This window comes from Herpailurus yagouaroundi, unplaced genomic scaffold, assembly GCF_014898765.1.
Source record: "Herpailurus yagouaroundi ecotype Mexico unplaced genomic scaffold, PumYag 139, whole genome shotgun sequence".
Lineage (NCBI taxonomy): Eukaryota > Metazoa > Chordata > Mammalia > Carnivora > Felidae > Herpailurus > Herpailurus yagouaroundi.
Genome location: NW_024412394.1, coordinates 69,151,559 through 69,172,833, shown reverse-complemented (window position 1 = coordinate 69,172,833; position 21,275 = coordinate 69,151,559). Strand labels below are relative to the sequence as shown.

At 34.9% G+C, this 21,275-nt stretch overlaps 1 protein-coding gene across 4 annotated transcripts in view; it reads left to right on the top strand.

The window, feature by feature from the left end:
- Positions 1-21,275, top strand: part of REV3L (REV3 like, DNA directed polymerase zeta catalytic subunit) — a 175,268-nt gene that overhangs the window by 109,742 nt on the left and 44,251 nt on the right. For all 4 annotated transcript variants that reach the window (XR_005789962.1, XM_040474393.1, XM_040474394.1 and 1 more), the window contains exons 17-20: positions 4,585-4,777; positions 6,242-6,353; positions 12,917-13,032; positions 15,966-16,084. Coding sequence is in view for 3 of the 4 variants with exons in the window: in XM_040474393.1 (XP_040330327.1) it covers positions 4,585-4,777; positions 6,242-6,353; positions 12,917-13,032; positions 15,966-16,084 (540 nt within the window). In the remaining variant the exon portion in view is untranslated. The remainder of the gene's footprint in view (positions 1-4,584; positions 4,778-6,241; positions 6,354-12,916; positions 13,033-15,965; positions 16,085-21,275) is intronic.

The window sequence follows — 21,275 nt, the reverse complement described above, 5'->3', positions numbered from 1 at the left end:
TTTTGTTATTATTTATGTATCTATATAAAATAGACAAACTTTTAAAAGAGCCATCAGTTAGACTGCTTTGTGGTTTCACAATTTTCACAAATCTTATAGCTGAAATTCAGGTTATAGAAGCTAAAATTGGAAAAGCTTTTATAACTATTAGAAAATCTCTATATTATTCTGGGATTGTTATATTAGGATGTTATATCCTAAATGAGATATTTACTAGTATTTTCTGTTTGGTTGGTTCAGTGGATTAGTGCTTGCTGATTCATTTGCTACAATTCATTTGTTCACATAATCTCTATGTAACCCAGTTCCCTTCACAGCACAGACCCATATGCCAAAGAGTAGGAAGCTATTTTGTAAGAATGTATGTTGGTCACAGGATGGAGTAGAGAATGTGCAAATGGATCACTGTAAATTTATCTGTATTAAAGAAAACACAACTCAGAACACATATCTAACTGGCAGTAAAGTGGAAATTAGAGTATATTTTCATTGTTTATACCTGTGCTGGCCACCACTAGCAATGTGCCTATTGAGAATTTAAAATTTACCTTATCCATCTAGGAAGTGAATTCTATATTTTATTTGAATAATTTAGATTTAAAACTGATACTTGACTCGTTTACTAGAAAACTTTTAAGTATGTGTGGAACAACTTAGGTTTTTAAAACTACTTTTTCAACTGTAAATTTTATGATATCTAAGTACAGGTCAAGTATTTATTTCCATGCAGAAATTTAGCACCCACACTGAAATGTGCTATAAATGTAAAATGCACACTGATTTTGAAGACTTTAAACAGGAAGAAAGGATGTAAAATATTCATTAGTAATTTTTATATTAATTACACATGTTGAAAGGATGCTATTTTAGATGTATTGAATGAAAATATTTTTAAATTAACCTATTTTTACTTTTTTAAATGTAACTACTAGAAAATTTTAAATTATATGTGACTTTCATGTTACACTTTTTTTTTAAGTTTATTTATTTTGAAAGAAAGAGAGTGCACATGAGGGGGAGCAGGGGAGGGGCAGAGAGAGAGAGGGGAAGAGAGAATCCCAAGGAGACACAGGGCTGGATCTCACAAACCATGAGATCATGACCTGAGTTGAGACCAAGAGCCATATGCTTAATCAACTGAGCCACCCAGGCACCCCCATGATATTTCCATTGAACAGTTGTTTTAGGTCCTTGTCCTCTTTAGAGCACAGAATTCAATTTATTTTTTGTGTTTTTGTTCTCAAGTCAATTGTCTTAAACTGTTCTGAGGATAAGCATAAACTAAAAGAAATATTCAAATATTGTCCTCATTTTTATCCTAAATTTGAACTAAGATTTGTACTTTTCTAGAAGTAGATTAGAACATAGTCTAATTGCCTAATTGTACATTTTTCCATTCAACAGCATTTCATTTAGTTCCTGAATTTTACCTACTTGGCCCTGTACTATTCTCTGTAGCCAAGATAAACTAAGTAATAAACTCAGGAATACATGTCTTAATGAAGAATACACCCAAAATTAGAAAAATAAAATACCATGATAAAAAAATCTTTTATTAAAGCAAATTTAATAGACCTTAGCAAATATTTGTTACATTTGATTATCCTTTATTCATTTGAAAAACTTAATCTTCTTCTTATGCTCTTTATTTCTACATAACCTCATCTCAGAATCATGGGCCCTCTTGAAGTTAAAATCACTTGGGAGGACTGGCAGGTGCTCACAGCTTCTTCCCTAAGAAGGCCTCAAGGCATACTACAAACAGCCACCTGGTGGTCAAATAGGGAATGAACCATAAAAAATCTGCACTGTGTATGCTGTCCTTTTTCTAGGAAATTGTGCCCTCAGCACTTTTTCTTCTGTGTCCCATTATGCTACACTAACTTCTCTCTCTTCTGCATATAAATACTCAGAGTAGAAGAGAAGGGGTATAATCCTCATCCACCTTTGTCCCCTACCTCTTTCTTAGTCATACTCAGTAAATCTCTCCCCCATCTCTTCATTTCATATATTTGCTTATAAAGAAAATGCCCCTAAGATCAGTGCATTTTATATCAAAGAGTAGAAAGGGCAAAATTTTAATGTGAAGTTTGACCTAAATAAATAAACCTCCACAAATCTTTTGACCTGAAATTGTCTTCAGTCTTCTCCATAGTCTTTGCACATGTTCATCCTTTTCTAACTAAACCAGTTTTTTGGTTTTGTTTTGTTTGAGTTAGGGAAAGGTTTTCCAGTTACATTTTTTTATTTACTAAATTAATACGTGCTTTGTGTTAAAAATATATGCTCTTTAGGTTTAGATATATATTTAAAAGTAGAAGTTCTTTCCCTTAGCTCCCCATTTTATTGGTTAGATTTTTTTTAAGTAAAAAAAAATTTTTTTTGACATTTATTTATTTCTGAGAGACAAAGAGAGACAGAGCATGAGCAGAAGAGGGGCAGAGAGAGAGGGAGACATAGAATCCAAAGCAGGCTCCAGGCTCTGAGCTGTCAGCACAGAGCCCAATGGGAGCTCGAACTCACAAATTGCAAGATCATGACCTAGGTGGATGTCAGACACTTAACCAACTGAGCCACCCAGGCGCCCCTTAAATAATTTTTTTTAAGTTTATTTTTATTTATTTTGAGAGAGCAAGTGGGGGAGGGACAAAGAGAGAGGGAGAGAATCCAAGCAGACTCCAAGCTGTCAGTGCAGAGCCTGACACAGGGCTTGAACCCACAAACCATGAGATCATGACCTGAGCTGAAATCAAGAGTCGGATGCTTAATGGACTGAGCCACCCAGGTGGCCCTGGTTAGATTGTTTTGTAATAGAAACAGCAGCTATATTATAGGGGTGCCTGAGTGGCTCAGTCGGTTAAGCATCGGATTCTTGATTTTAGCTCGGGTCATGATCTCATGGTTTGTGGGTTCAAGCCCCATGTCGGGCTCTGCGCTGACAGCTCAGAGTCTGCTTGGAATTCTCTCTATCCCTGTCTCTCAAAAATAAACTTAGAGAAACAGCAATGTATAAGGAAAGTGGTAGATTTGTGGATATTTGTTTTATTATTCTTTATGCTTTCTATCTGCATAGTTAATGTTCTTTATAGTTTAAAAAGTACTTACCTAGAAATTTACTAACGAATACACACATTACATGCATATGGTAAAAAAAATTCAATCAGGACCAAAAGATTTACAATGAAAATTAAGCTTCCCTCCTACCTCAGACTAAGTAGTCTCCTTCCCCAAAGGCAGTAGAAGTAGTTCTGTGTTGTTATGTCTCTTTGCAGAAATTTCCTATGCATGTGCTTTAACATTTCTTACATACATATACACATACTACACTCACTGGTTCCACTTTTCAATGTATTATGGTGATCTTTTCGTACTAAAACATCCAGATCTGGCTAATTCTTTTGAAAATTTTAAAGGTTAAAGAGTATTCCATTGTATGTAGTCTTCATGGGATGTCACATAATTTATGTAACTAGTCCTCAACTGATAGACATTTATGTTTTTAGTCTTTTATGACTTATGAAAGACTAGAAATACCATAATTTTTAATGCACATCCTCATACATAAATTTTGGCTACATGTATGATTATATCTGCAGGATATACTGTCAGGAATAAAATTGCTAGATCAAAGGGTACGTCTGTTTTTAATTTTGATAGATAACTTCTAAATTGTCCTCCAAAGAAGTTTACTAAATTCTACTCACATCACTAGTGAGAGCCTTATATTGATTACATTTCTTCAACAGCTGGCATGCAAAATAAATACAAAATACAAATCGTTCATTAAATCTATATGACTTCAATAATTACCCATATGGTAACAGTAGTCTACTGTTTTTGTATTGCCAGGTATTACTGGTACAGTGATGGTTATAATTCCGGCTGTAATCATGAATCTAACTTAAGTTGCTTTTTTTTACCCAGAGTTTCTACTTAATTACAGTTAAATCCTTTTATTTTTTATTAACATAGGAAAGTAGGTATAAAAAGCAAAATACTACCTTTTTTTGCATTTTTGCCAAAGAGAAAGTGTGTATGGGCAGAAATCTAGCTATTGTTGTAGTTGATGCCATAATATTCTTGTATTTTTTAAAGAAAAACTATTATAAAAAAAACTTGCCCAGTACATACAGAAGTAAATTGAAGTAGTAGAGAATTAATAGGAGCTTCAAACTAAAATACATCTCTTTTTAAACTATAGGTGAAACCATAGTTAACTGGGTAGAAAGTAAAAAGTAGCAGACTTTGATTCAAATAAACAACCACTTGGACTAGTCATTCTCTTTCTCAAACAGGAATGCAAAAATTGAGAGGCACTTGCATGTATTTTAAAGAAATAGTTTTAAGTATGTATTGTCACTGAGAAATTATAGCATAAGCAGTTTTTCTAGAATAAAAACATGAATTAATTTAATCTTAGAAGTGAAAATCCTTAATCTGTGGAGTATTAAACTGTGGCTGTGTCCTTTATGGTTTTTTTTTTTTTTCAATTTTACACATATTTCCTTGGAATCTTGGTGAAACATTTCTTTCAACATGTCCCAAAAAATAATCTAAAATCTTAATTTTTATTTCCTTTTATAGATACAAAATCTTACCCTAATCAGTGTGGAGTTACATGCTCGAACTAGACGAGACTTAGAACCAGATCCTGAATTTGACCCAATCTGTGCTCTGTTTTACTGCATTTCATCTGACACTCCACTACCAGATACAGACAAAACAGAACTCACAGGTGTAATAGTGATTGATAAAGACAAGCCTGTCTCCAGCCAAGGTATTTGTTCATTTTTATTAATTTTGTACCTACCCACCCTGGGATGAACCTTTTAATGGGGCAATTTCTGTGCTGGAGATCTAAGCCAAGCAAGTATAAGGAACTCCTTTTATATTGTTCTAAGTATTGTTTTATAGTATATTAATTGCTAATACTGAATTAAAATGATAATCTGTAGGTTGGGTGAACAGTCTTCCTTATGTATGCATTGCTGGTATTTTGCTGCTAATACAGAGTTTCTCTTTGCTTTTAAGAAGTTATTAGTGTCAGTTAATGGATTAAAAGAGACTTTTAAGATGTATTCCAATTTTGTTCATATGTATGTTTTTGGCTTAGATGTTCTTCATATAGTATACCATATAAAGGCATTTTATAAAATATCAAGTGTCCTTCTGCAGTTTTGAATAATAATACATGAATTCAGTCAGCTGAGAAGGAAGTCTTAGCACCGAACAAAACCATGTAGGAATTTACAGTTTAATCAATGGTGTGCTTGAGCTGACTTGTACCAGCTCACAATCCAGTTACTAAATTTTTATGAATTCTTTGAACTAGTTGGTGTCACATTGGTAGTTTGAGATCAGCATGGAGAGGGAGGAGTCTTTTATGGAAAAAGGCAAGCACTCCAAATCAGGTCTTTTTTTTTTTTTTTCCTTAGGAGGTAGTTATAAACAGTTACCAGCATACCATTGATTAAAATATTCTCTACTAGGGGCACCTGGGTGGCTCAGTGGGTTAGGCATCTGACTTTGGCTCAGGCAATGATCTTGTTGTTCATGAATTTGAGCCCCCCATCGGGCTCTACTGTAAGCACAGAGTTCAAATCAGATCCTCTGCCCCCCTCTCCCTCTGCTCTTCCTCCACTTGCATGCGTGTGTGCACACTCTCTCTCTCTCAAAAGTAAACATTTAAAAAAGTAAATAAAATATTCTCTACTAAACAAAGCTCTTCCTATGGGAAGAGTAAAGACAGAAGCAAAGTAATGAAATTTTTTGAGGTGACACATTATTACTTGAGGAATTTGGTGACTGTAGACTTTTCAGGAAAATAACGGAATGAAATTTAAATTTTCAGTTGCATATTAAAGTAGAAAAACTTTAGGAAAGTTTTTAAGAAATAGACTTAAATTATGTATTTACTTTGGGGAATGCTCTTTTTTCTTTTTAATGTTTATTTTGAGGGAGACTCCATGTGGGAAGGGGCAGAGAGAAAGAGGGAAAGAGAGAATTCCAAACAGGCACCACGCTGTCAGCACAGAGCCCAAGGAAGGGCTGTAGCTCATGAACCATGAGATTATGACCTGATCCGAAGTCAAGAGTTGGACACTTAACCAACTGAACCACTCAGGCACCCCTGGGGAATGCTCTCTTAATTTAAAGTATTTCAGTAGCATAATTTCACTCAAAATTTAGGGTTTATATTACTTACACAATGTGTGTAATAAACATTTTGCTTATTTTTTAGATATCAGGTATCAGACCCCATTACTGATTAGATCTGGAATTACAGGACTAGAAGTTACCTATGCACCTGATGAGAAGGCACTTTTTCAAGAAATTGCAAATATAATAAAAAGGTATTGTTTTGTATTTTCTGATTTTTCCAGCTTTTGTTCAGAGGGTCCTTTCTTGCTCTTGATTAATAACATGGGCAAAGGTAGGAAAGAAGAAGAGAATTTCTTCCTGTGGCCCTTAAAAGTAAAATTATCCTTGGAAAAATTTTGCCCTTACCTCTCATCACCATCCATCACCATTTCCAGCAGACTAGGGACGGCAAAACAATATTCGGTTCTCAAGATTGAAGAAGAAATATTGGTTTAGCAACTCTGGCTTTCCCAGTTGGATTTTAGTGTGGTTTTTCTATGGTAGTGAGATAATGGGGAACTGTACTAAACTTAAATTGTATTATTCATTAAATAGGCTTCTACCTTGGGAGTCAGCCACATTTCAATACATTGTTTTTTTTTTATGTTTTCTGAGTTCTAAACCAATGTTTTCAAAAAGTGTTAGTATGCAATCTATTCGTAAATCTAGGATTATGTGGTCCATACTCTTTTGTAATACATAGTTCCTTAAAAATCTCTTTTGATCATTTGATGGTTGGCCTGGATGATTGATAGTAGAATCTTGTCAAAATTTATGAAAAGGATTTTTTAAAACAGAAGTATTTTAATTTAAAAATAATTAAGTGAATCTTTTGCATTTTCTAAAGACTATAACTTTTGGTAACTATGGACCCTTCTGTTAAATGCTTCACTTTTCCAGGCACTTAAAATTTCTGCCTATAGCTAGGCTTAGGTTTTTAAATACCTAAAGCAGGCTGGAAAATAGCCTTTGTATCTTTATGTGTGGATAAAAGCTCTCCTTGAGCGTGTCGTTACACTCACCCCTTTCTGTTTTGCTTTCTGTGGTTTGCTTTCTGTAGTTGAACTCTTTCCTGTAGAACTGAGACAGTATTCTGCATGAAAGATCAAGATGATATCCTACAGACTGAATATCTGATTCAGTCCCACCCAGATGCATTAGCATAAACCATTTTGAAATTTAGAAAACCAGAACATGTTTTCAACAAAACAAAATTAAATTAAATGTCAGGATGTCAAAAATAATGCACAGCTTACCCACCACTCTAAGGAGGAAACAAGAGAAAAGTATTTTTACTCTTTATAGTACTGGTGACTGGATGGATTCCCATCCATTTGAGTCTTGCCATTGTCATTCCTACCTTTTATCTTCTCACAGAGGTTGTCATCAACATGTCAGATGCTTCAGTGCCCACACTTTTATTTCTGCAAGCACCTTAGCCAACAGAACATGCAGAGTTTTAGTCAATACCATTTTGTGTGCCAGCACATGTTCAGTAATGTCCCTGGGCTTTGTATGCTTGTGTACTCCTTGTTAGATATATTCCCAACAACAGGCTTATCTGCCAACATTGAGAATTTTAGCAATCATTTGCAAGTGTAGTAACTTTCTTCATGTCCATAACATGAATTATATTAGTCATTAAGAAAAATGTAGTAAACAAAATAAAACTAATTTCTGGTTCTTACACTAGAGGATCATATGATTATTAAGTGCCTAAATAGCAACATTTCAGTTCTGTAATGTCCTTTATAATTATTCTAAACAGGCCCCTAAAAGATTATTTTATTCTTTCAGCCCCTTTGTTGAGTACCTACTCAACACAGGCTTTGTTAACCACATAGATTTTGGTTTGGGGTTTTTTTGGTTTTTTTTTTTGAAAATTAACAAATACATTTATTTATTTATTTTTTACTTTTTTTCAGTATATGAAATTTATTGTCAAATTGGTTTCCATACAACACCCAGTGCTCATCCCAAAAGGTGCCCTCCTCAATACCCATCACCCACCCTTCTCTCCCTCCCCACCCCCCATCAACCCTCAGTTTGTTCTCAGTTTTTAAGAGTCTCTTATGCTTTGGCTCTCTCCCACTCTAACCTCTTTTTTTTTTTTTTCTTCCCCTCCGCCATGGTCTTCTGTTAAGTTTCTCAGGATCCACATAAGAGTGAAAACATATGGTATCTGTCTTTCTCTGTATGGCTTATTTCACTTAGCATAACACTCTCCAGTTCCATCCATGTTGCTACAAAGGGCCATTTTTCATTCTTTCTCATTGCCACATAGTACTCCATTGTGTATATAAACCACAATTTCTTTATCTATTCATCAGTTGATGGACATTTAGGCTCTTTCCATAATTTGGCTATTAACAACATAGATTTTGAAGTCAGCCAGCTCTGTTTTGGTTTTTTTTTTTTTTTTAAGAATATGGCTATTTTATATGCTTCTGCATCTATATTTTAAACTTATATATCTTTTTTTTTAATTTTTTTTTCAATGTTTATTTATTTTTGGGACAGAGAGAGACAGAGCATGAACAGGGGAGGGGCAGAGAGAGAAGGAGACACAGAATTGGAAACAGGCTCCAGGCTCTGAGCCATCAGCCCAGAGCCTGACGCGGGGCTCGAACTCACGGACCGCGAGTTCGTGACCTGGCTGAAGTCAGACGCTTAACCGACTGCGCCACCCAGGCGCCCCTAAACTTACATATCTTAATGAATGGAAGATGTTACTGGAAGGACAGGGTTTTTTTTAAGTTTTTATTTTAATTTCCAGTTCGTTAATATATAGTGTAATATTAGTTTCAGGTGTACAATATAGTGATTCCATAGTTCAGTACATCATCCCTTGCTCATCACAGCAAGTGCGTTCCTTAGTCTCCATCACCTATTTCCCCCATTGCCCCACCCACCTTCCTTCCACTAATCATCAGTTCTCTATAGCTAAGAGTCCATTTCTTGGTTTGTCTCTTTTTTCCCCCCCTTTTTTCATTTGCTTTTGTTTCTTAAAGTCCACATGTGAGTGAAATCATGTAGTGTTTGTCTTTCTCTGACTGACTTATTTTGCTTAGCATAATACTCTGTAGCTCCAAGTCATTGCATATGTATTTTTGTCTTGAGCAAGTTACTTATCTCTCTAAGCTTTAGTTTCCTCATCTGTAAAATGGGTAATAGATATGAAAATTAAATGAGATAATGCACATAAAACTCTTAGCCTGGTCAGTACATAAATGTTAACTCTGAGTGTAAGGTATAATAGTAGGTGCTAAATATAAAATTGAATAAAATATAGATGCACACTTTAAGAGTTTTATTGTTTGTATTTTTCCATTCTTTTAAAAAAAATTTTTTTTCAACGTTTATTTATTTTTGGGACAGAGAGAGACAGAGCATGAACGGGGGAGGGGCAGAGAGAGAGGGAGACACAGAATCGGAAAGAGGCTCCAGGCTCTGAGCCATCAGCCCAGAGCCCGACGCGGGGCTCGAACTCACGGACCGCGAGATCGTGACCTGGCTGAAGTCAGACGCTTAACCGACTGCGCCACCCAGGCGCCCCTGTATTTTTCCATTCTTAATATTATATGTCCTCAAATGGCAAACATAAAAAGTAGTATGAAATTATATTAGACAAGTAAAACCAAATCCATTGTGTTGTCACAATCATTTTTTTCCTCTGTATTTCCTTGAACTTATTAATAATTTTCCATTTTTCCCAGCCTTCCTAACTTGGATATAAGCTTTGACTTCTTCCTTTTTCTCTTTCCTGCATGCATATATTACATTTATCTAACCTCAGAATTATGTTTCAAGATCATTCCTTTCCCCCACCCCACCCTGCCATTGCCACTGCCTAGTTAGAACCCCCTCATCTCTCTTCTGTACAGATGTTAATGGGTTATTTAAAATTTTAGTTGCGGAAACAGCTTTTTTTTTTTTTTTTTTTTTTGCCTAAGCAAGTAAATCATTTTCATATTTCTGCTGCTTCTGTTTTCTCCAGTTTTATTTTTTCCTTCACCACTAATCCCATCTACCCAACCTTGTTCTTTCCATAACTTTTAGAAACCAGGTAGAGTTGATAAAAGTCACCAAAATTGAAGAACAAGTCACAAAGATTTTGTTATTGTCACCAAATGTTTTCACAGAAGAAATGAAATTCTTGTGGTTTTGAACTTGAGTTGAGACCTGTCTTATCAGCCTTAAGAGTCTCTTTAGATGAAATGGCCTCTAGGTCAAAAAATAAATATACATAATAGATCTGGAAAATACTGAAAGGACTAAAATCTAATCAGTTAAGAGAAGCAGAGTGTTCTCTGGTTGTTGTTTTTTTTTTTTCTAGCAGTCATCTCTGAGCAGTAGCAGTTTATAAAATAGACAACTTTTAAAAATATACATATTTTTTCAAAACATCAGAAAATAAGTGTACTTAACCAACTCTATTAGGTGCTGCAACATAGCAAATAGCTAACTGGAATAATAATCTTTGCAGTAATAAGATATTTTATGAATCTGGCAAATTCAGATAAAGAAGTCAGAACTGCCTTTATAGAAGAAGAAGGGCTCTGTAACCATCTGGCATCTTCTTCATGTACCTGTGCTTAGAAATATATGCAGTAGGCATTCTAGCAATCTTCCACATTCTTAAGATCAAGGCCAACTGTGGCCACATTGTAATGCCTGTTCTGGTCGTTCTTGGTATTAAGGCAGTCAACTGCATGGGTTCTGGTATATGTGTATGGGAATCCTTCAAATCTCCTATCCCTGATAATCCTTAGAGCCACTTGATATGGTATTTCTGCCCCAATTTCTCAAATTTAGACGGTGCATAGTTTTCAGGAAGATGCACTTGTCTGTCAGATAACTGCCCTGAAGAGAGTTTAACTTAATTGAAGAATTGATGAAATTGCTATCAACAAAGATATGTTAACCTATTAGATGTTATGTTAGAAGACTAATGAGCAGGAAGAGTGTTGAGAGACTTCTGTTTTCTTGGGTGCCCTAGGATCTTTCTGGACTTTTTGTTTAAGAATTAGTCTACCTTTTTAGCCTTTAATCTCTGAGATTAAATATTTGCCTCATTGTTGCTTATTGCCTTATTTTCCTTTGCTTCCCCATACTCATGTCTTACCCCTGCCCTTTGTTCCAGAATTGCCAGCCATGAGGCACTTTCTTCCAAGAAAACACTTTTTTGTAGGTTGGTGAAAAGGTCCATTTGGCTGTTCTGTTAAATCGATCAAGTGGTTTTCTCAGAAATTTCAACCCTATTTGTATAGAGAAAAACACATGGATAATATATACATTATCTTTTTCTCCTGACAAGTTTGAGAGCTATTATGTAAGTCCATGGTATAATAGCAGGTCACAAGCAGATTACCAGATATTGAAATTTATATTATAGAATGTATTTTGATAGGGCCTTTAAGGGATGGAGAGAATAAAAAGAATGATGTTGCAAATGTTTGAACCTAATTCTTTTGACATCAGCCATTTAAATATACTCCAGGATTAAAAATGAGACATTTTTGTGACATTCTTGTATTCGTTGACTAAGTGAAAACTAAAGCCATTCAACCCCATCATTTTAAGAAAGCAGTTATGGAAGTATGGTAAACTATTAGCAAACCAGTTCTAAAAATAGATCTCATGATCTGCTTATGATTCATTGTTATACCAGAGACTTCCAGAGTAGCCATTTATAGCTTGCATCAGTAAATTAGTAGGATCCTACTACTAGGATACTTTGAGTGATACTTCAGGTGTTAAATAATACAATATGGACAGGCTGCACATTCCCCAATTCAGAGTGACTATAACCAATGAGTAAAACCCAAATTTATAGGTTTTTATGATTTTTCACTCTGCTTTTTGGCTTTTATCAATAAGAAAATAATCAGTAATTTAGAGCTTCTAATTGGGAGCATAATCATAGCTTTTGCTCTCAAAGTTTTTGTTCTCATACAATTTTTCCATTGAAGTAAATCTTCAAGTTTATTTTTCCTTGCACTGTAAACCAAACACTTTTCTGTGGTGGTCACTATGAAAGTCCTAAGAGGAGCCACAAAGAGGCTCTTTCTGAGTTGGATGCACATTATCAGTGCAGTTTTACCAGTGCAACTGTGTGAGTGCAGTGAGCACCTTTTTTCCCTAGTTTCTGTTGCTTAGCTTCCCCACATTAATCTCACCCCTGTTAATATTTCATTCTTCCATTAAGCTGAGTCACCTTCTTCTTAAGTTTAGAGGACAAACTTGTCATTACTTCCTGTAAGGAACAAGTCATTAATTAAAATTAAGTGGGAAAAGGAAGGTGTTTTCATTTTCTTTCTCAGCTTTAAAACTGTTTAAGGACAATATAGGTTAGAGGGGTAGGGAAGTAGCAACAAAATGACCTGGGGGGATCTTTTTCAAAACACGTGTCCACACATGCCCTCACACTTCGCCCTGCCCCTACCCTCATGATATTCTCAATCATTCTCTCATTCTTGTACTTCAGTGGTAATGCCTCTCTCGTCCCAATTTCTATCAGCTTCTTTCCTAAGTCATACCAAATGAATATGTAGTCTCAGTAAAAACTATGTTTGCTTTATAAAAGTAGCTTCCAATCAGAAACTCTAATCTATTCCTTCTTACATAGAAAGTGTATAGGTGCCATTGTACCATCCCTTCTCCATCTGAGAAACCGAATAGATTTTTATCTTTTGCATTTTATATCACAAAGAAACAATTCTTCTGATTAAAGCTTCAAATGTGTGGTCCTTGTTCAATTTTTTCATTCCTTTAGGTATGATCCTGATATTCTGCTAGGATATGAAATTCAGATGCATTCCTGGGGTTACCTCTTACAAAGGGCTGCTGCCTTAAGTGTTGATTTATGTCAGATGATCTCTCGGGTGCCAGGTACGAAGCCTTGTGAATATTTTATGGTTCAACCACAGAGTAAATTACAAAGTGAATAAAGACAAGGTGTTAAAAAGTACTATTGTTCTAGCCTGATTTTAATACTAAATTATGTAAGCTGTAGATGTATCATAACTCCATTATGGACAAATTCAAAAATCAAGAAAAAAGAAAAAACACCCCCATGTTGCTGTTATATGTGCTGTTAATATATTTGTTGGTATCTTTTCTTTCAGTCATTTTTCATACACATATGTAAGCCTCTTTTATATAACTTTAGTCACATATTTCTCCCATTTTTATTATGCTTCTTTCATCTAGTATCTTATTGTGAGTATTTTTCTGTATTCTGAGATAGTCTTCATAATCATTATGAAGCACACAACATTTCTTTGGTTGATGTACCATAATTTTATTTTGTCTGGTTCTATGTTTTATGCTTTTGGTTGGAACGCTGTTTATTTTTATTTGGGTATCAGGCTAAAAAATTTGCATGAATTTTGAAGGCTGTTTCCCACAAGTCTGATTCTGTTCGAAGGAGGGAGGCAACAACATTCATACCAAAATTACAGTTGATAAAGCACCTTTCAGAGTTATGTTTTTCCTTACAACTGTAGAATTTTTAATAACTTGGTTTTAAAGTCACAAGTCTGACTAGGACAACAGCATATACTTTGGGTATATTGATGAAAACTAATCAAGAGAACTCCTGGGAGAGGTTATGACTTCAGTACAATGTCTTAAGTGTTAGTAATTTTAAAGGGAAAGGCTGAAGCTAGAAGATTCAAAGACCATAAATATTTTGAACTATGCAAAAAGCTTGGAATAAAAAGGCAGAGATAATTTTAGGTTTTCACTGCATAAATTTCTTGTAGCTTTTGTGTCCCTTGGGTGCTAGGAATAGTGTGGTATATCTCAATTTTCTCAACATTCATTTGGGATAGGTTTCTGAATATTCAGGAGAGGCAGCATGAATGTTCAGGTGTACATATTAGTTTAATTAGCTGTAACAGGTAAGGTATATGACTTAAGATCAGAAGAGTGAATGAAAGCTCGTCCTTTTTTTATATATATATATATATATACACACACACACACACACACACATATATGTATATATATACACACACATATATAGACATACACATATATATACACACGTGTGTGTGTGTGTGTGTATATATATACATTTTTTTTTTTAAGTAGGCTCCATACCCAATGTGGGGCTTGAACTCACAACCTTGAGGTCAAGAGCCCCATGCCCTACTGACTGAGCCAGCCAGGAGCCCCAGGGTCTTGTCCTTTAAGAATACCACAGAAGCCATTTTTATGAGGCAACATGGTACAGTAGAAAGGGGATGGTTAGGAAGGCAGTAAAGAGCACAGATTCTGGAGAAGGACTAGCTAGGTTCAAATCCTGGTGATCCTGCTAACTAGCTATGTGATGTCAAACAAGTTACTTAACCTATTTATACTTCAGTTTGTTCAGCTGTAAAACGAGAATGATAATACAACTTATCTCATAGAGCAATTGTGAAGTACTTAGAACAGTGCCTAAGACCACAGTAAACATTATGTAAGTGTTAGATGAAAAAAACTTGTAAACATCATCTCTTTAAATTAAAGAAGAGGGATGAATGTGTGTACATGGTCTGTCTGGAATCAGGTAACCCTGGTTTATAGTACTGGTTCTGTTTCTGTATGACCTGGGACAAGATATAACATTTCTGAGTAAAATTTACTACAATGCAAAATGCAAATTATACTAACATAATAAAGTGGCTAGGTTAAAGTAAAAGAAACAATAAAGTTCTTAGAACATAATAGACATTCAGCATATAGTAAATATATTTATTATTCCAGATCCTCTAATTAACAACATTTGTATATATCCAGTATCATATAAGAGAAACACATTTTAATTTCTATTCTAGGTAAAGTCATCACCTAAGAAACTAGACTCAGAATTCTACTCTTCATCTAGTGGTCCATGCAAAGTTAGAATTTCATTCTGAATAGAAATGTCATTAATTGATGTCAACAAATTTTCAGAGAGTTTAGGTTAAAAACTCTACCATGTTTTCCAGGAAGTGACCAATGTAACTATAAACATATTCATCCTAATACTAAAGGAGTGCTTTAGTGTTAGGTGTTCATAAAAATGGCACCAAAAATTAACCAAATTTAAAGTAAAAAGAGTATTATTTTTAAAATATGTGTGTATGCACATTTTTATTATTTAAAAATATATAATTTTCAATTACATTTCACAAAATTCCTTCATAACTTAGAGTCTTTTTTAAGTTTCATTTGTTTTTGTTTTTGTTTTTTTTTTTCAACGTTTATTTATTTTTGGGACAGAGAGAGACAGAGCATGAACGGGGGAGGGGCAGAGAGAGAGGAAGACACAGAATCGGAAACAGGCTCCAGGCTCTGAGCCATCAGCCCAGAGCCTGACGCGGGGCTCGAACTCACGGACCGCGAGATCGTGACCTGGCTGAAGTCGGACGCTTAACCGACTGCGCCACCCAGGCGCCCCAAGTTTCATTTGTTAGAGCATGAGCAGGGGAAGGGCAGAGAGAGGGAAAGATCACATCCAAAGAGGAAGAGATTTTGCCAAGAGAGTCCGCTGATAGTGTTGAGCCCAGTGCGGGGCTTGAACTCACAAACCATGAGATCATGACTCGATCTAAAATCAAGTCAGAAACTCAACCAACTGAGCCACACAGGCGTCCCACTTTCATAACTTAGAGGAAAGAAAATTGTTTTATTAATCAAAATAGTGATTATTCACTCTCTAAGTCTAATACAAAATAGTGAATTATGTTTCATCTTTAATCTTTCTCTTTCATTTTTATTCTCATTTTATTTGGCGTAATTTGCTTGGAAATTTGGTTTCTGTGAGTCCTGATACAGTCTATTCATTTCTGTAGATGACAAAGTTGAGAACAGATTTGCAGCTGAAAGAGATGACTATGGATCAGAAACAATGAGTGAGATAAATATTGTTGGCCGAATTACACTAAATCTTTGGAGAATCATGAGAAATGAGGTAAGGTGCTTCATCTAAAATTTCGTTGGAAATAAGAGATTAGGTCAGTATAACTGTTTCATTTATTGTAGAGTATTAGTATAGTCCACCATGTAATTTATGCTTCTTTGTGAATTATTTTTATTATACTTAAGTACAGTTACAAAAATAAATTCTACCTTCTAAAATGCAAAGCTACAAGAGTATTTAATGTTGTTGATGTGTTAATTTTTTTTTTCCATTTGTGTCTAAGGTAGCAGTAGCTAGGAAAGTCTACAACTATCATGAAGTATTATGTTGTATGTGTCAAATGTTATATAGTTTCATCATTTTTTTCACTTAATACCAGATAAATTCAGCTTGGCCTTTCTGATTTATTAAGTAAGAAAAATTTAGTTTACACATAAGAAGGAACTAAGGATATTTAAAAACTGGGTCAGATGAAGAAGGTAAATTGGAGAGACAGTACTTGGAAATAGTTAATAGCAGCTTCCAAGTGAGGCTTTGGGGGTCCAGATAAGGATTTTTCGTAGTATAAATTTCAACAAATTATCTCATTAGTTTGCAGTCACTCAGAAAAATAATTCTTTCACCAAAAATGTAAGATCATAGGATCTTAAAGTATGTTTGCATTCTTGAAGTTGCTTGAATGTAAACTTTTATTAAAATGCAGATGTAAAAAATGTAAAAATGTAAAAAATTTTATTAAATGTAAAAAAGGATACCTACTGTAAATTGGTCTGTTCTCAAATTTTGGACTTTAGGTAATATTAATACAGAATGTTTATATTTAAAAGAAAGCTGTGTTCTTCAGTCGCTTCTCTTTGAAACTACTTTCTCATTATATACTTTTATTATACACTCATCATTAACTATGATCTTTCTGACTCTTCTAGATTTACATAAAACATTTGACTTTCCAAACATGCCCTCTGCAATTCTTTTGGGCACCAAGACACAGTAATCCTTTCACATAAAGAAATATATTCTTTATATAAAATTCAGGTGTCCTTATTTTTCTTATTTCCTCTCTATACCGTGAGCCTAACGTTATTCTCACATTTCATCCAATTTGAAAATATTTAGTATATGTAACTGCTTGAGATGATTTTATGTTATTTTCTTCTCAAAATATTATCAGAGCATAAGAATCTCTAATGACTTCAAAATAGCTCCTAATGACACAGCATAGGATATGGAAGGTACAAGAGATTGTGGTGTATTTGGTTTGTTTATTCCATTATATAATTTAAACTGTGGTCTCTGATATTGTCTGTGATGAACACATAAATTATGTAAACACAAAATTAAATTCTTGAATCTTAGTTTCATCCTTGAAGATCCAAAAGGCAGCTATACAGTTATTCACTATTAGCTTAGAATCAGAAATTGGAGAGTAATTTTTTTTTTTTAATGTACAGCTTTCTTTAGTCCTTTCAGAGACCTCCTCTAATTATAAGCTTAATATATAGTCTATCTGATCTTTATTTGTAAATAAGGGAACGACTGTGAGAAAGTATGAATTGGATAATTTCCTAGATGGGCCAAACTGCAAAACCGGATAGTCGCTTTTTTTTTTTTTTTTTTTTTTTTTGCTAATCCAAAGTATTCCCGATAATTTGGAAATTTCCAGGAAATCCTGAATGAACCTGTGGGAAGTACTATCTTATAACTTAAATTGTTTTGGAACTTTAAGGGTTATGACTTTGGACAGAAGCTGGCCCTGAGAGCTTTCATATTAGAGGTCCTCAAACTATTTTTTTCTGGATTTAAACAGTTCCAGAAACTCCTTTTTTTTAATCTTTATTTCTTTTATCTATATCTTCCTCATGACACTTAGCAGTTTCTAACTAATTGATTTTAATATGCTTTTTGTTAAAAATAATTTGTATCCACTATTAAAACAAAATGAATGCAGACAAGTATGCAAAATGAAAGTGAAATCCTTTTGTCTCTCTAGGACATCTCCTCAACTGTTACACTCTCCTGATATAGTTTACAGTTGAATGAATATCTTTCCTTATATGCCTAGTTTGAGTTTTTTATATTTTGTTTATTTTTTAATATAATAGTTTTCACTCTCCTGCTAACTTTAACATAAAATTACTGCTAGACTTTGAATCCTCAGTAACAAACACAGTGCCTCTTAAATAGTGCTCATGACGTACTTGTTGATTGCTTGAATAAAAGAATAAATGAGTCTTCCCCAGAAGATGGTGTTTAGAGGCCTTCTGGATATCAACTGAATCTAGACCTTTCAAGAATTTGCCACCAGATACTTATTACATGCCATCTCTATAGCCCAAATTTGAGCCAGGGGGTAGATCAATTAAGAGCTTCCTCTATTTTAATAGGCAGAGAGGCATGTTATATGGATGCAGATGTTGGTAGGTGGGTAGATGTAGCAATGTGTGGAAGTTCTCTTCTGACTGCTTCAATTTTCTCAGTGAAATAGCAGTCATGGTTCTCAACTGAGAGTGAGCATAGTGGAGGGACTTGATGGGTTTGAGGGGAGAAGAAGAGTATGAAATAGTTATCTAGGAGAATCTGAGGATAGTTATTTAAGAAAATAAAGTATAAAAGCTAGGCAGTGTGGACAGCACATTTGAGATTCACATCAGAAAATTAAAGTGATACCTGCCAGCTATGTTCAGATTCACAGATACAAGCGTAGATAAGACAGGGTTAGATTCAACCACCACTCATAAGCAAAGGATTATGACTTTGTGAAAAAGTAATTAATTGCAGAGCAGGTGAGGGGCAAAGAAGGAAATAGTAGTGAAAGGTTGTGATTATGATTGTGCAAATTGAGCTAGATGGGAGCTCGGGGTACTAGAGGGAGTAAACTAGAAGGATGAGAGATGGTGGTCAGAGAATGGGATGAGGAGGGGGTAATTACTGGTAATAATAGAACTTGGAGTATGATCATGGGAGTGGATGGCTAAGGTGGGATGGAGGCAGTGACACGTGAATTTGCCTCATACCTCGCTCACTGGTAGCAGTATGGAAGGGGACAAGAACAGAGGTAAGGAAACCAGGGAGAAGATTATTGGGGTAGCTCAAATGAAAGTTGGCAGTTGTGTAAGGATTTAAAAAACAATTTAGAGGATAAATCCACAAGAAAAAGATGAAGAGGAGGAGGTGTCAAGAATGAGGATCAGGGTTCTGACACAGATCATGTTTAGGTGGGAAGATGATTTAAGAATATAGAGCATGAGATATCAGTCAGATAACCAGGTGAAGGAAGATGCGCAGCAGGCATATACCTAAGTCCCAAGTATGGGGTAGAAGTCTAGATTAGAGATCCGGCCTTGGAAGTCACATCAGAGTAGATGAGCTCACAAAGAAGCAAATACAGGGAGTGATCAAAATTGAGCCAAGGACATTTTTGTGAATGAAACCCTTTGAGTAGACAGAGGAATCAGCTCCTAAGAAATAGTCATAAGATGAAGAACCTGGAGAGAATATTCCTAGCAGAGCCACTAAGGAAGTCTGATGTTTCCACATAAGCATGTAAGCCTCACATTATCTCAATTTGGCAACATTAGAATCTGTTTGTAATATGTCCTATTAAAATCTCAGTCTGTCAATAAGCATGTCAGGTGCTTTTAAAAAATTTTTTTAACATTTTATTTATTTTTGAGAGACAGCACAAGCTAAGGAGGGACAGAGAGAGGGAGACACAGAATCTGAAGCAGGCTCCAGGCTCTGAACTACTAGCACAGAGCTTGACATGGAGCTTGAACCCATGAACTGTGAGATCATAACCTGAGCCAAAGTCAGATGCTTAACCGACTGAGCCACCCAGACGCGCCCAGCCTGTCGGGTGCTTTTAAATAAAGACAATGTGATGGGCAATGAAGATTAGGTAGAAGTAAAATAATATACTTGCTACCATTCATATATTGTTTTATCATTTATAAGGCATTTTTACAGACTTGTCACTTTTACGTTTTGCTACAAACTTGTGGTATAAGTAAGACAACAGAGTAGTGAGGTACTATTCCAGATAGAGAAAACTGAAATTCACGGAGGTTAAGTGACTTGTTGAAAGCCTCATACCTAGTAAGGGGTCGAGACTCAGACTCATTGTAGGCATGCTGTCTGTCTTTAGAGAGCTTAGTGTACATTTTATTTTAAATATAAATATGTATAAAATATAAAATAAAATATAAGCTCTCTGAAGATAGCCTTCCAGTGTCCTAGAAATTTCTTACATCTTCATATTGGTACTGGTTACATGGTTGTGTGTGTGTGTGTGTGTATAAATTTATGAGTTGTTCACTTTAAATTTTAATATAATTATTTTTTTAAAGTATGTGTCAGTCAAAAAAATTTTAAATTGGAGACTCAGGAAATGAGCAACTGAGGGAATAAAGTGATGGAGGATATAGGGCACAGGTGCTTGTTTATGATCTGCTTCCATTTTTCTTTGATTTCATCTTTATTTCCTCTATTCCCCTTAACTAATTCTCTGCCTCTCCCGGTTCTGAGTAAATTTATTTCTAAAGTGATTAACCATTGTGTTATGCACATTGACTCTGTGAATGGATAAGTGTAACCCACCTCTGTCAGACCATTACCTACCAATAAATAAATGGTCAAGCATTGTAACACTGTATTTATATCAGTTCTGACTTTGATCTACATATTACATTTATTCAGTGTTGAAGTTACTTAGATTTCCCCTGAAAACAAGTTGCAAACTCCTACTTCATATTTCTGGATTCACATTCCAACTTCCAGAGTAAATCACTCTCTATAGATTAGAATATTCCGAAGATAGATCATCTTAGAGTTCACGTTTCCTTCCTTTAGTTTTACTCACAGCTGAGATTATATAGCTAAGTATATTTATGTTCCTGCGAACACCAGGAAAACTCAAAGTAGAGTGGGTGTCATAAGGTTATATCTGTGTAGTCTTAATTCAGTTGTGAAGTTGTTCTATTTGAAATAAAATCAATCCAGAACATAGATCTGCCATCTGCCTCAGATATTGGGAACCAGTTTCTTAAGATTTTAAGTTTACTTTGAGTCACAGAATCCCCTAGTTAGTACTTATAGGTCAACCTACATGGCAAGCTTCAAAATGTTCCCTAATGAGAGAGCTACAGGACAAGAGGACCTTTTCTGAAGAGGTTTCTTTCTTGTTTCTTTTCTTTCTTTTTCTTTCTTTCTTTCTTTCTTTCTTTCTTTCTTTCTTTCTTTCTTT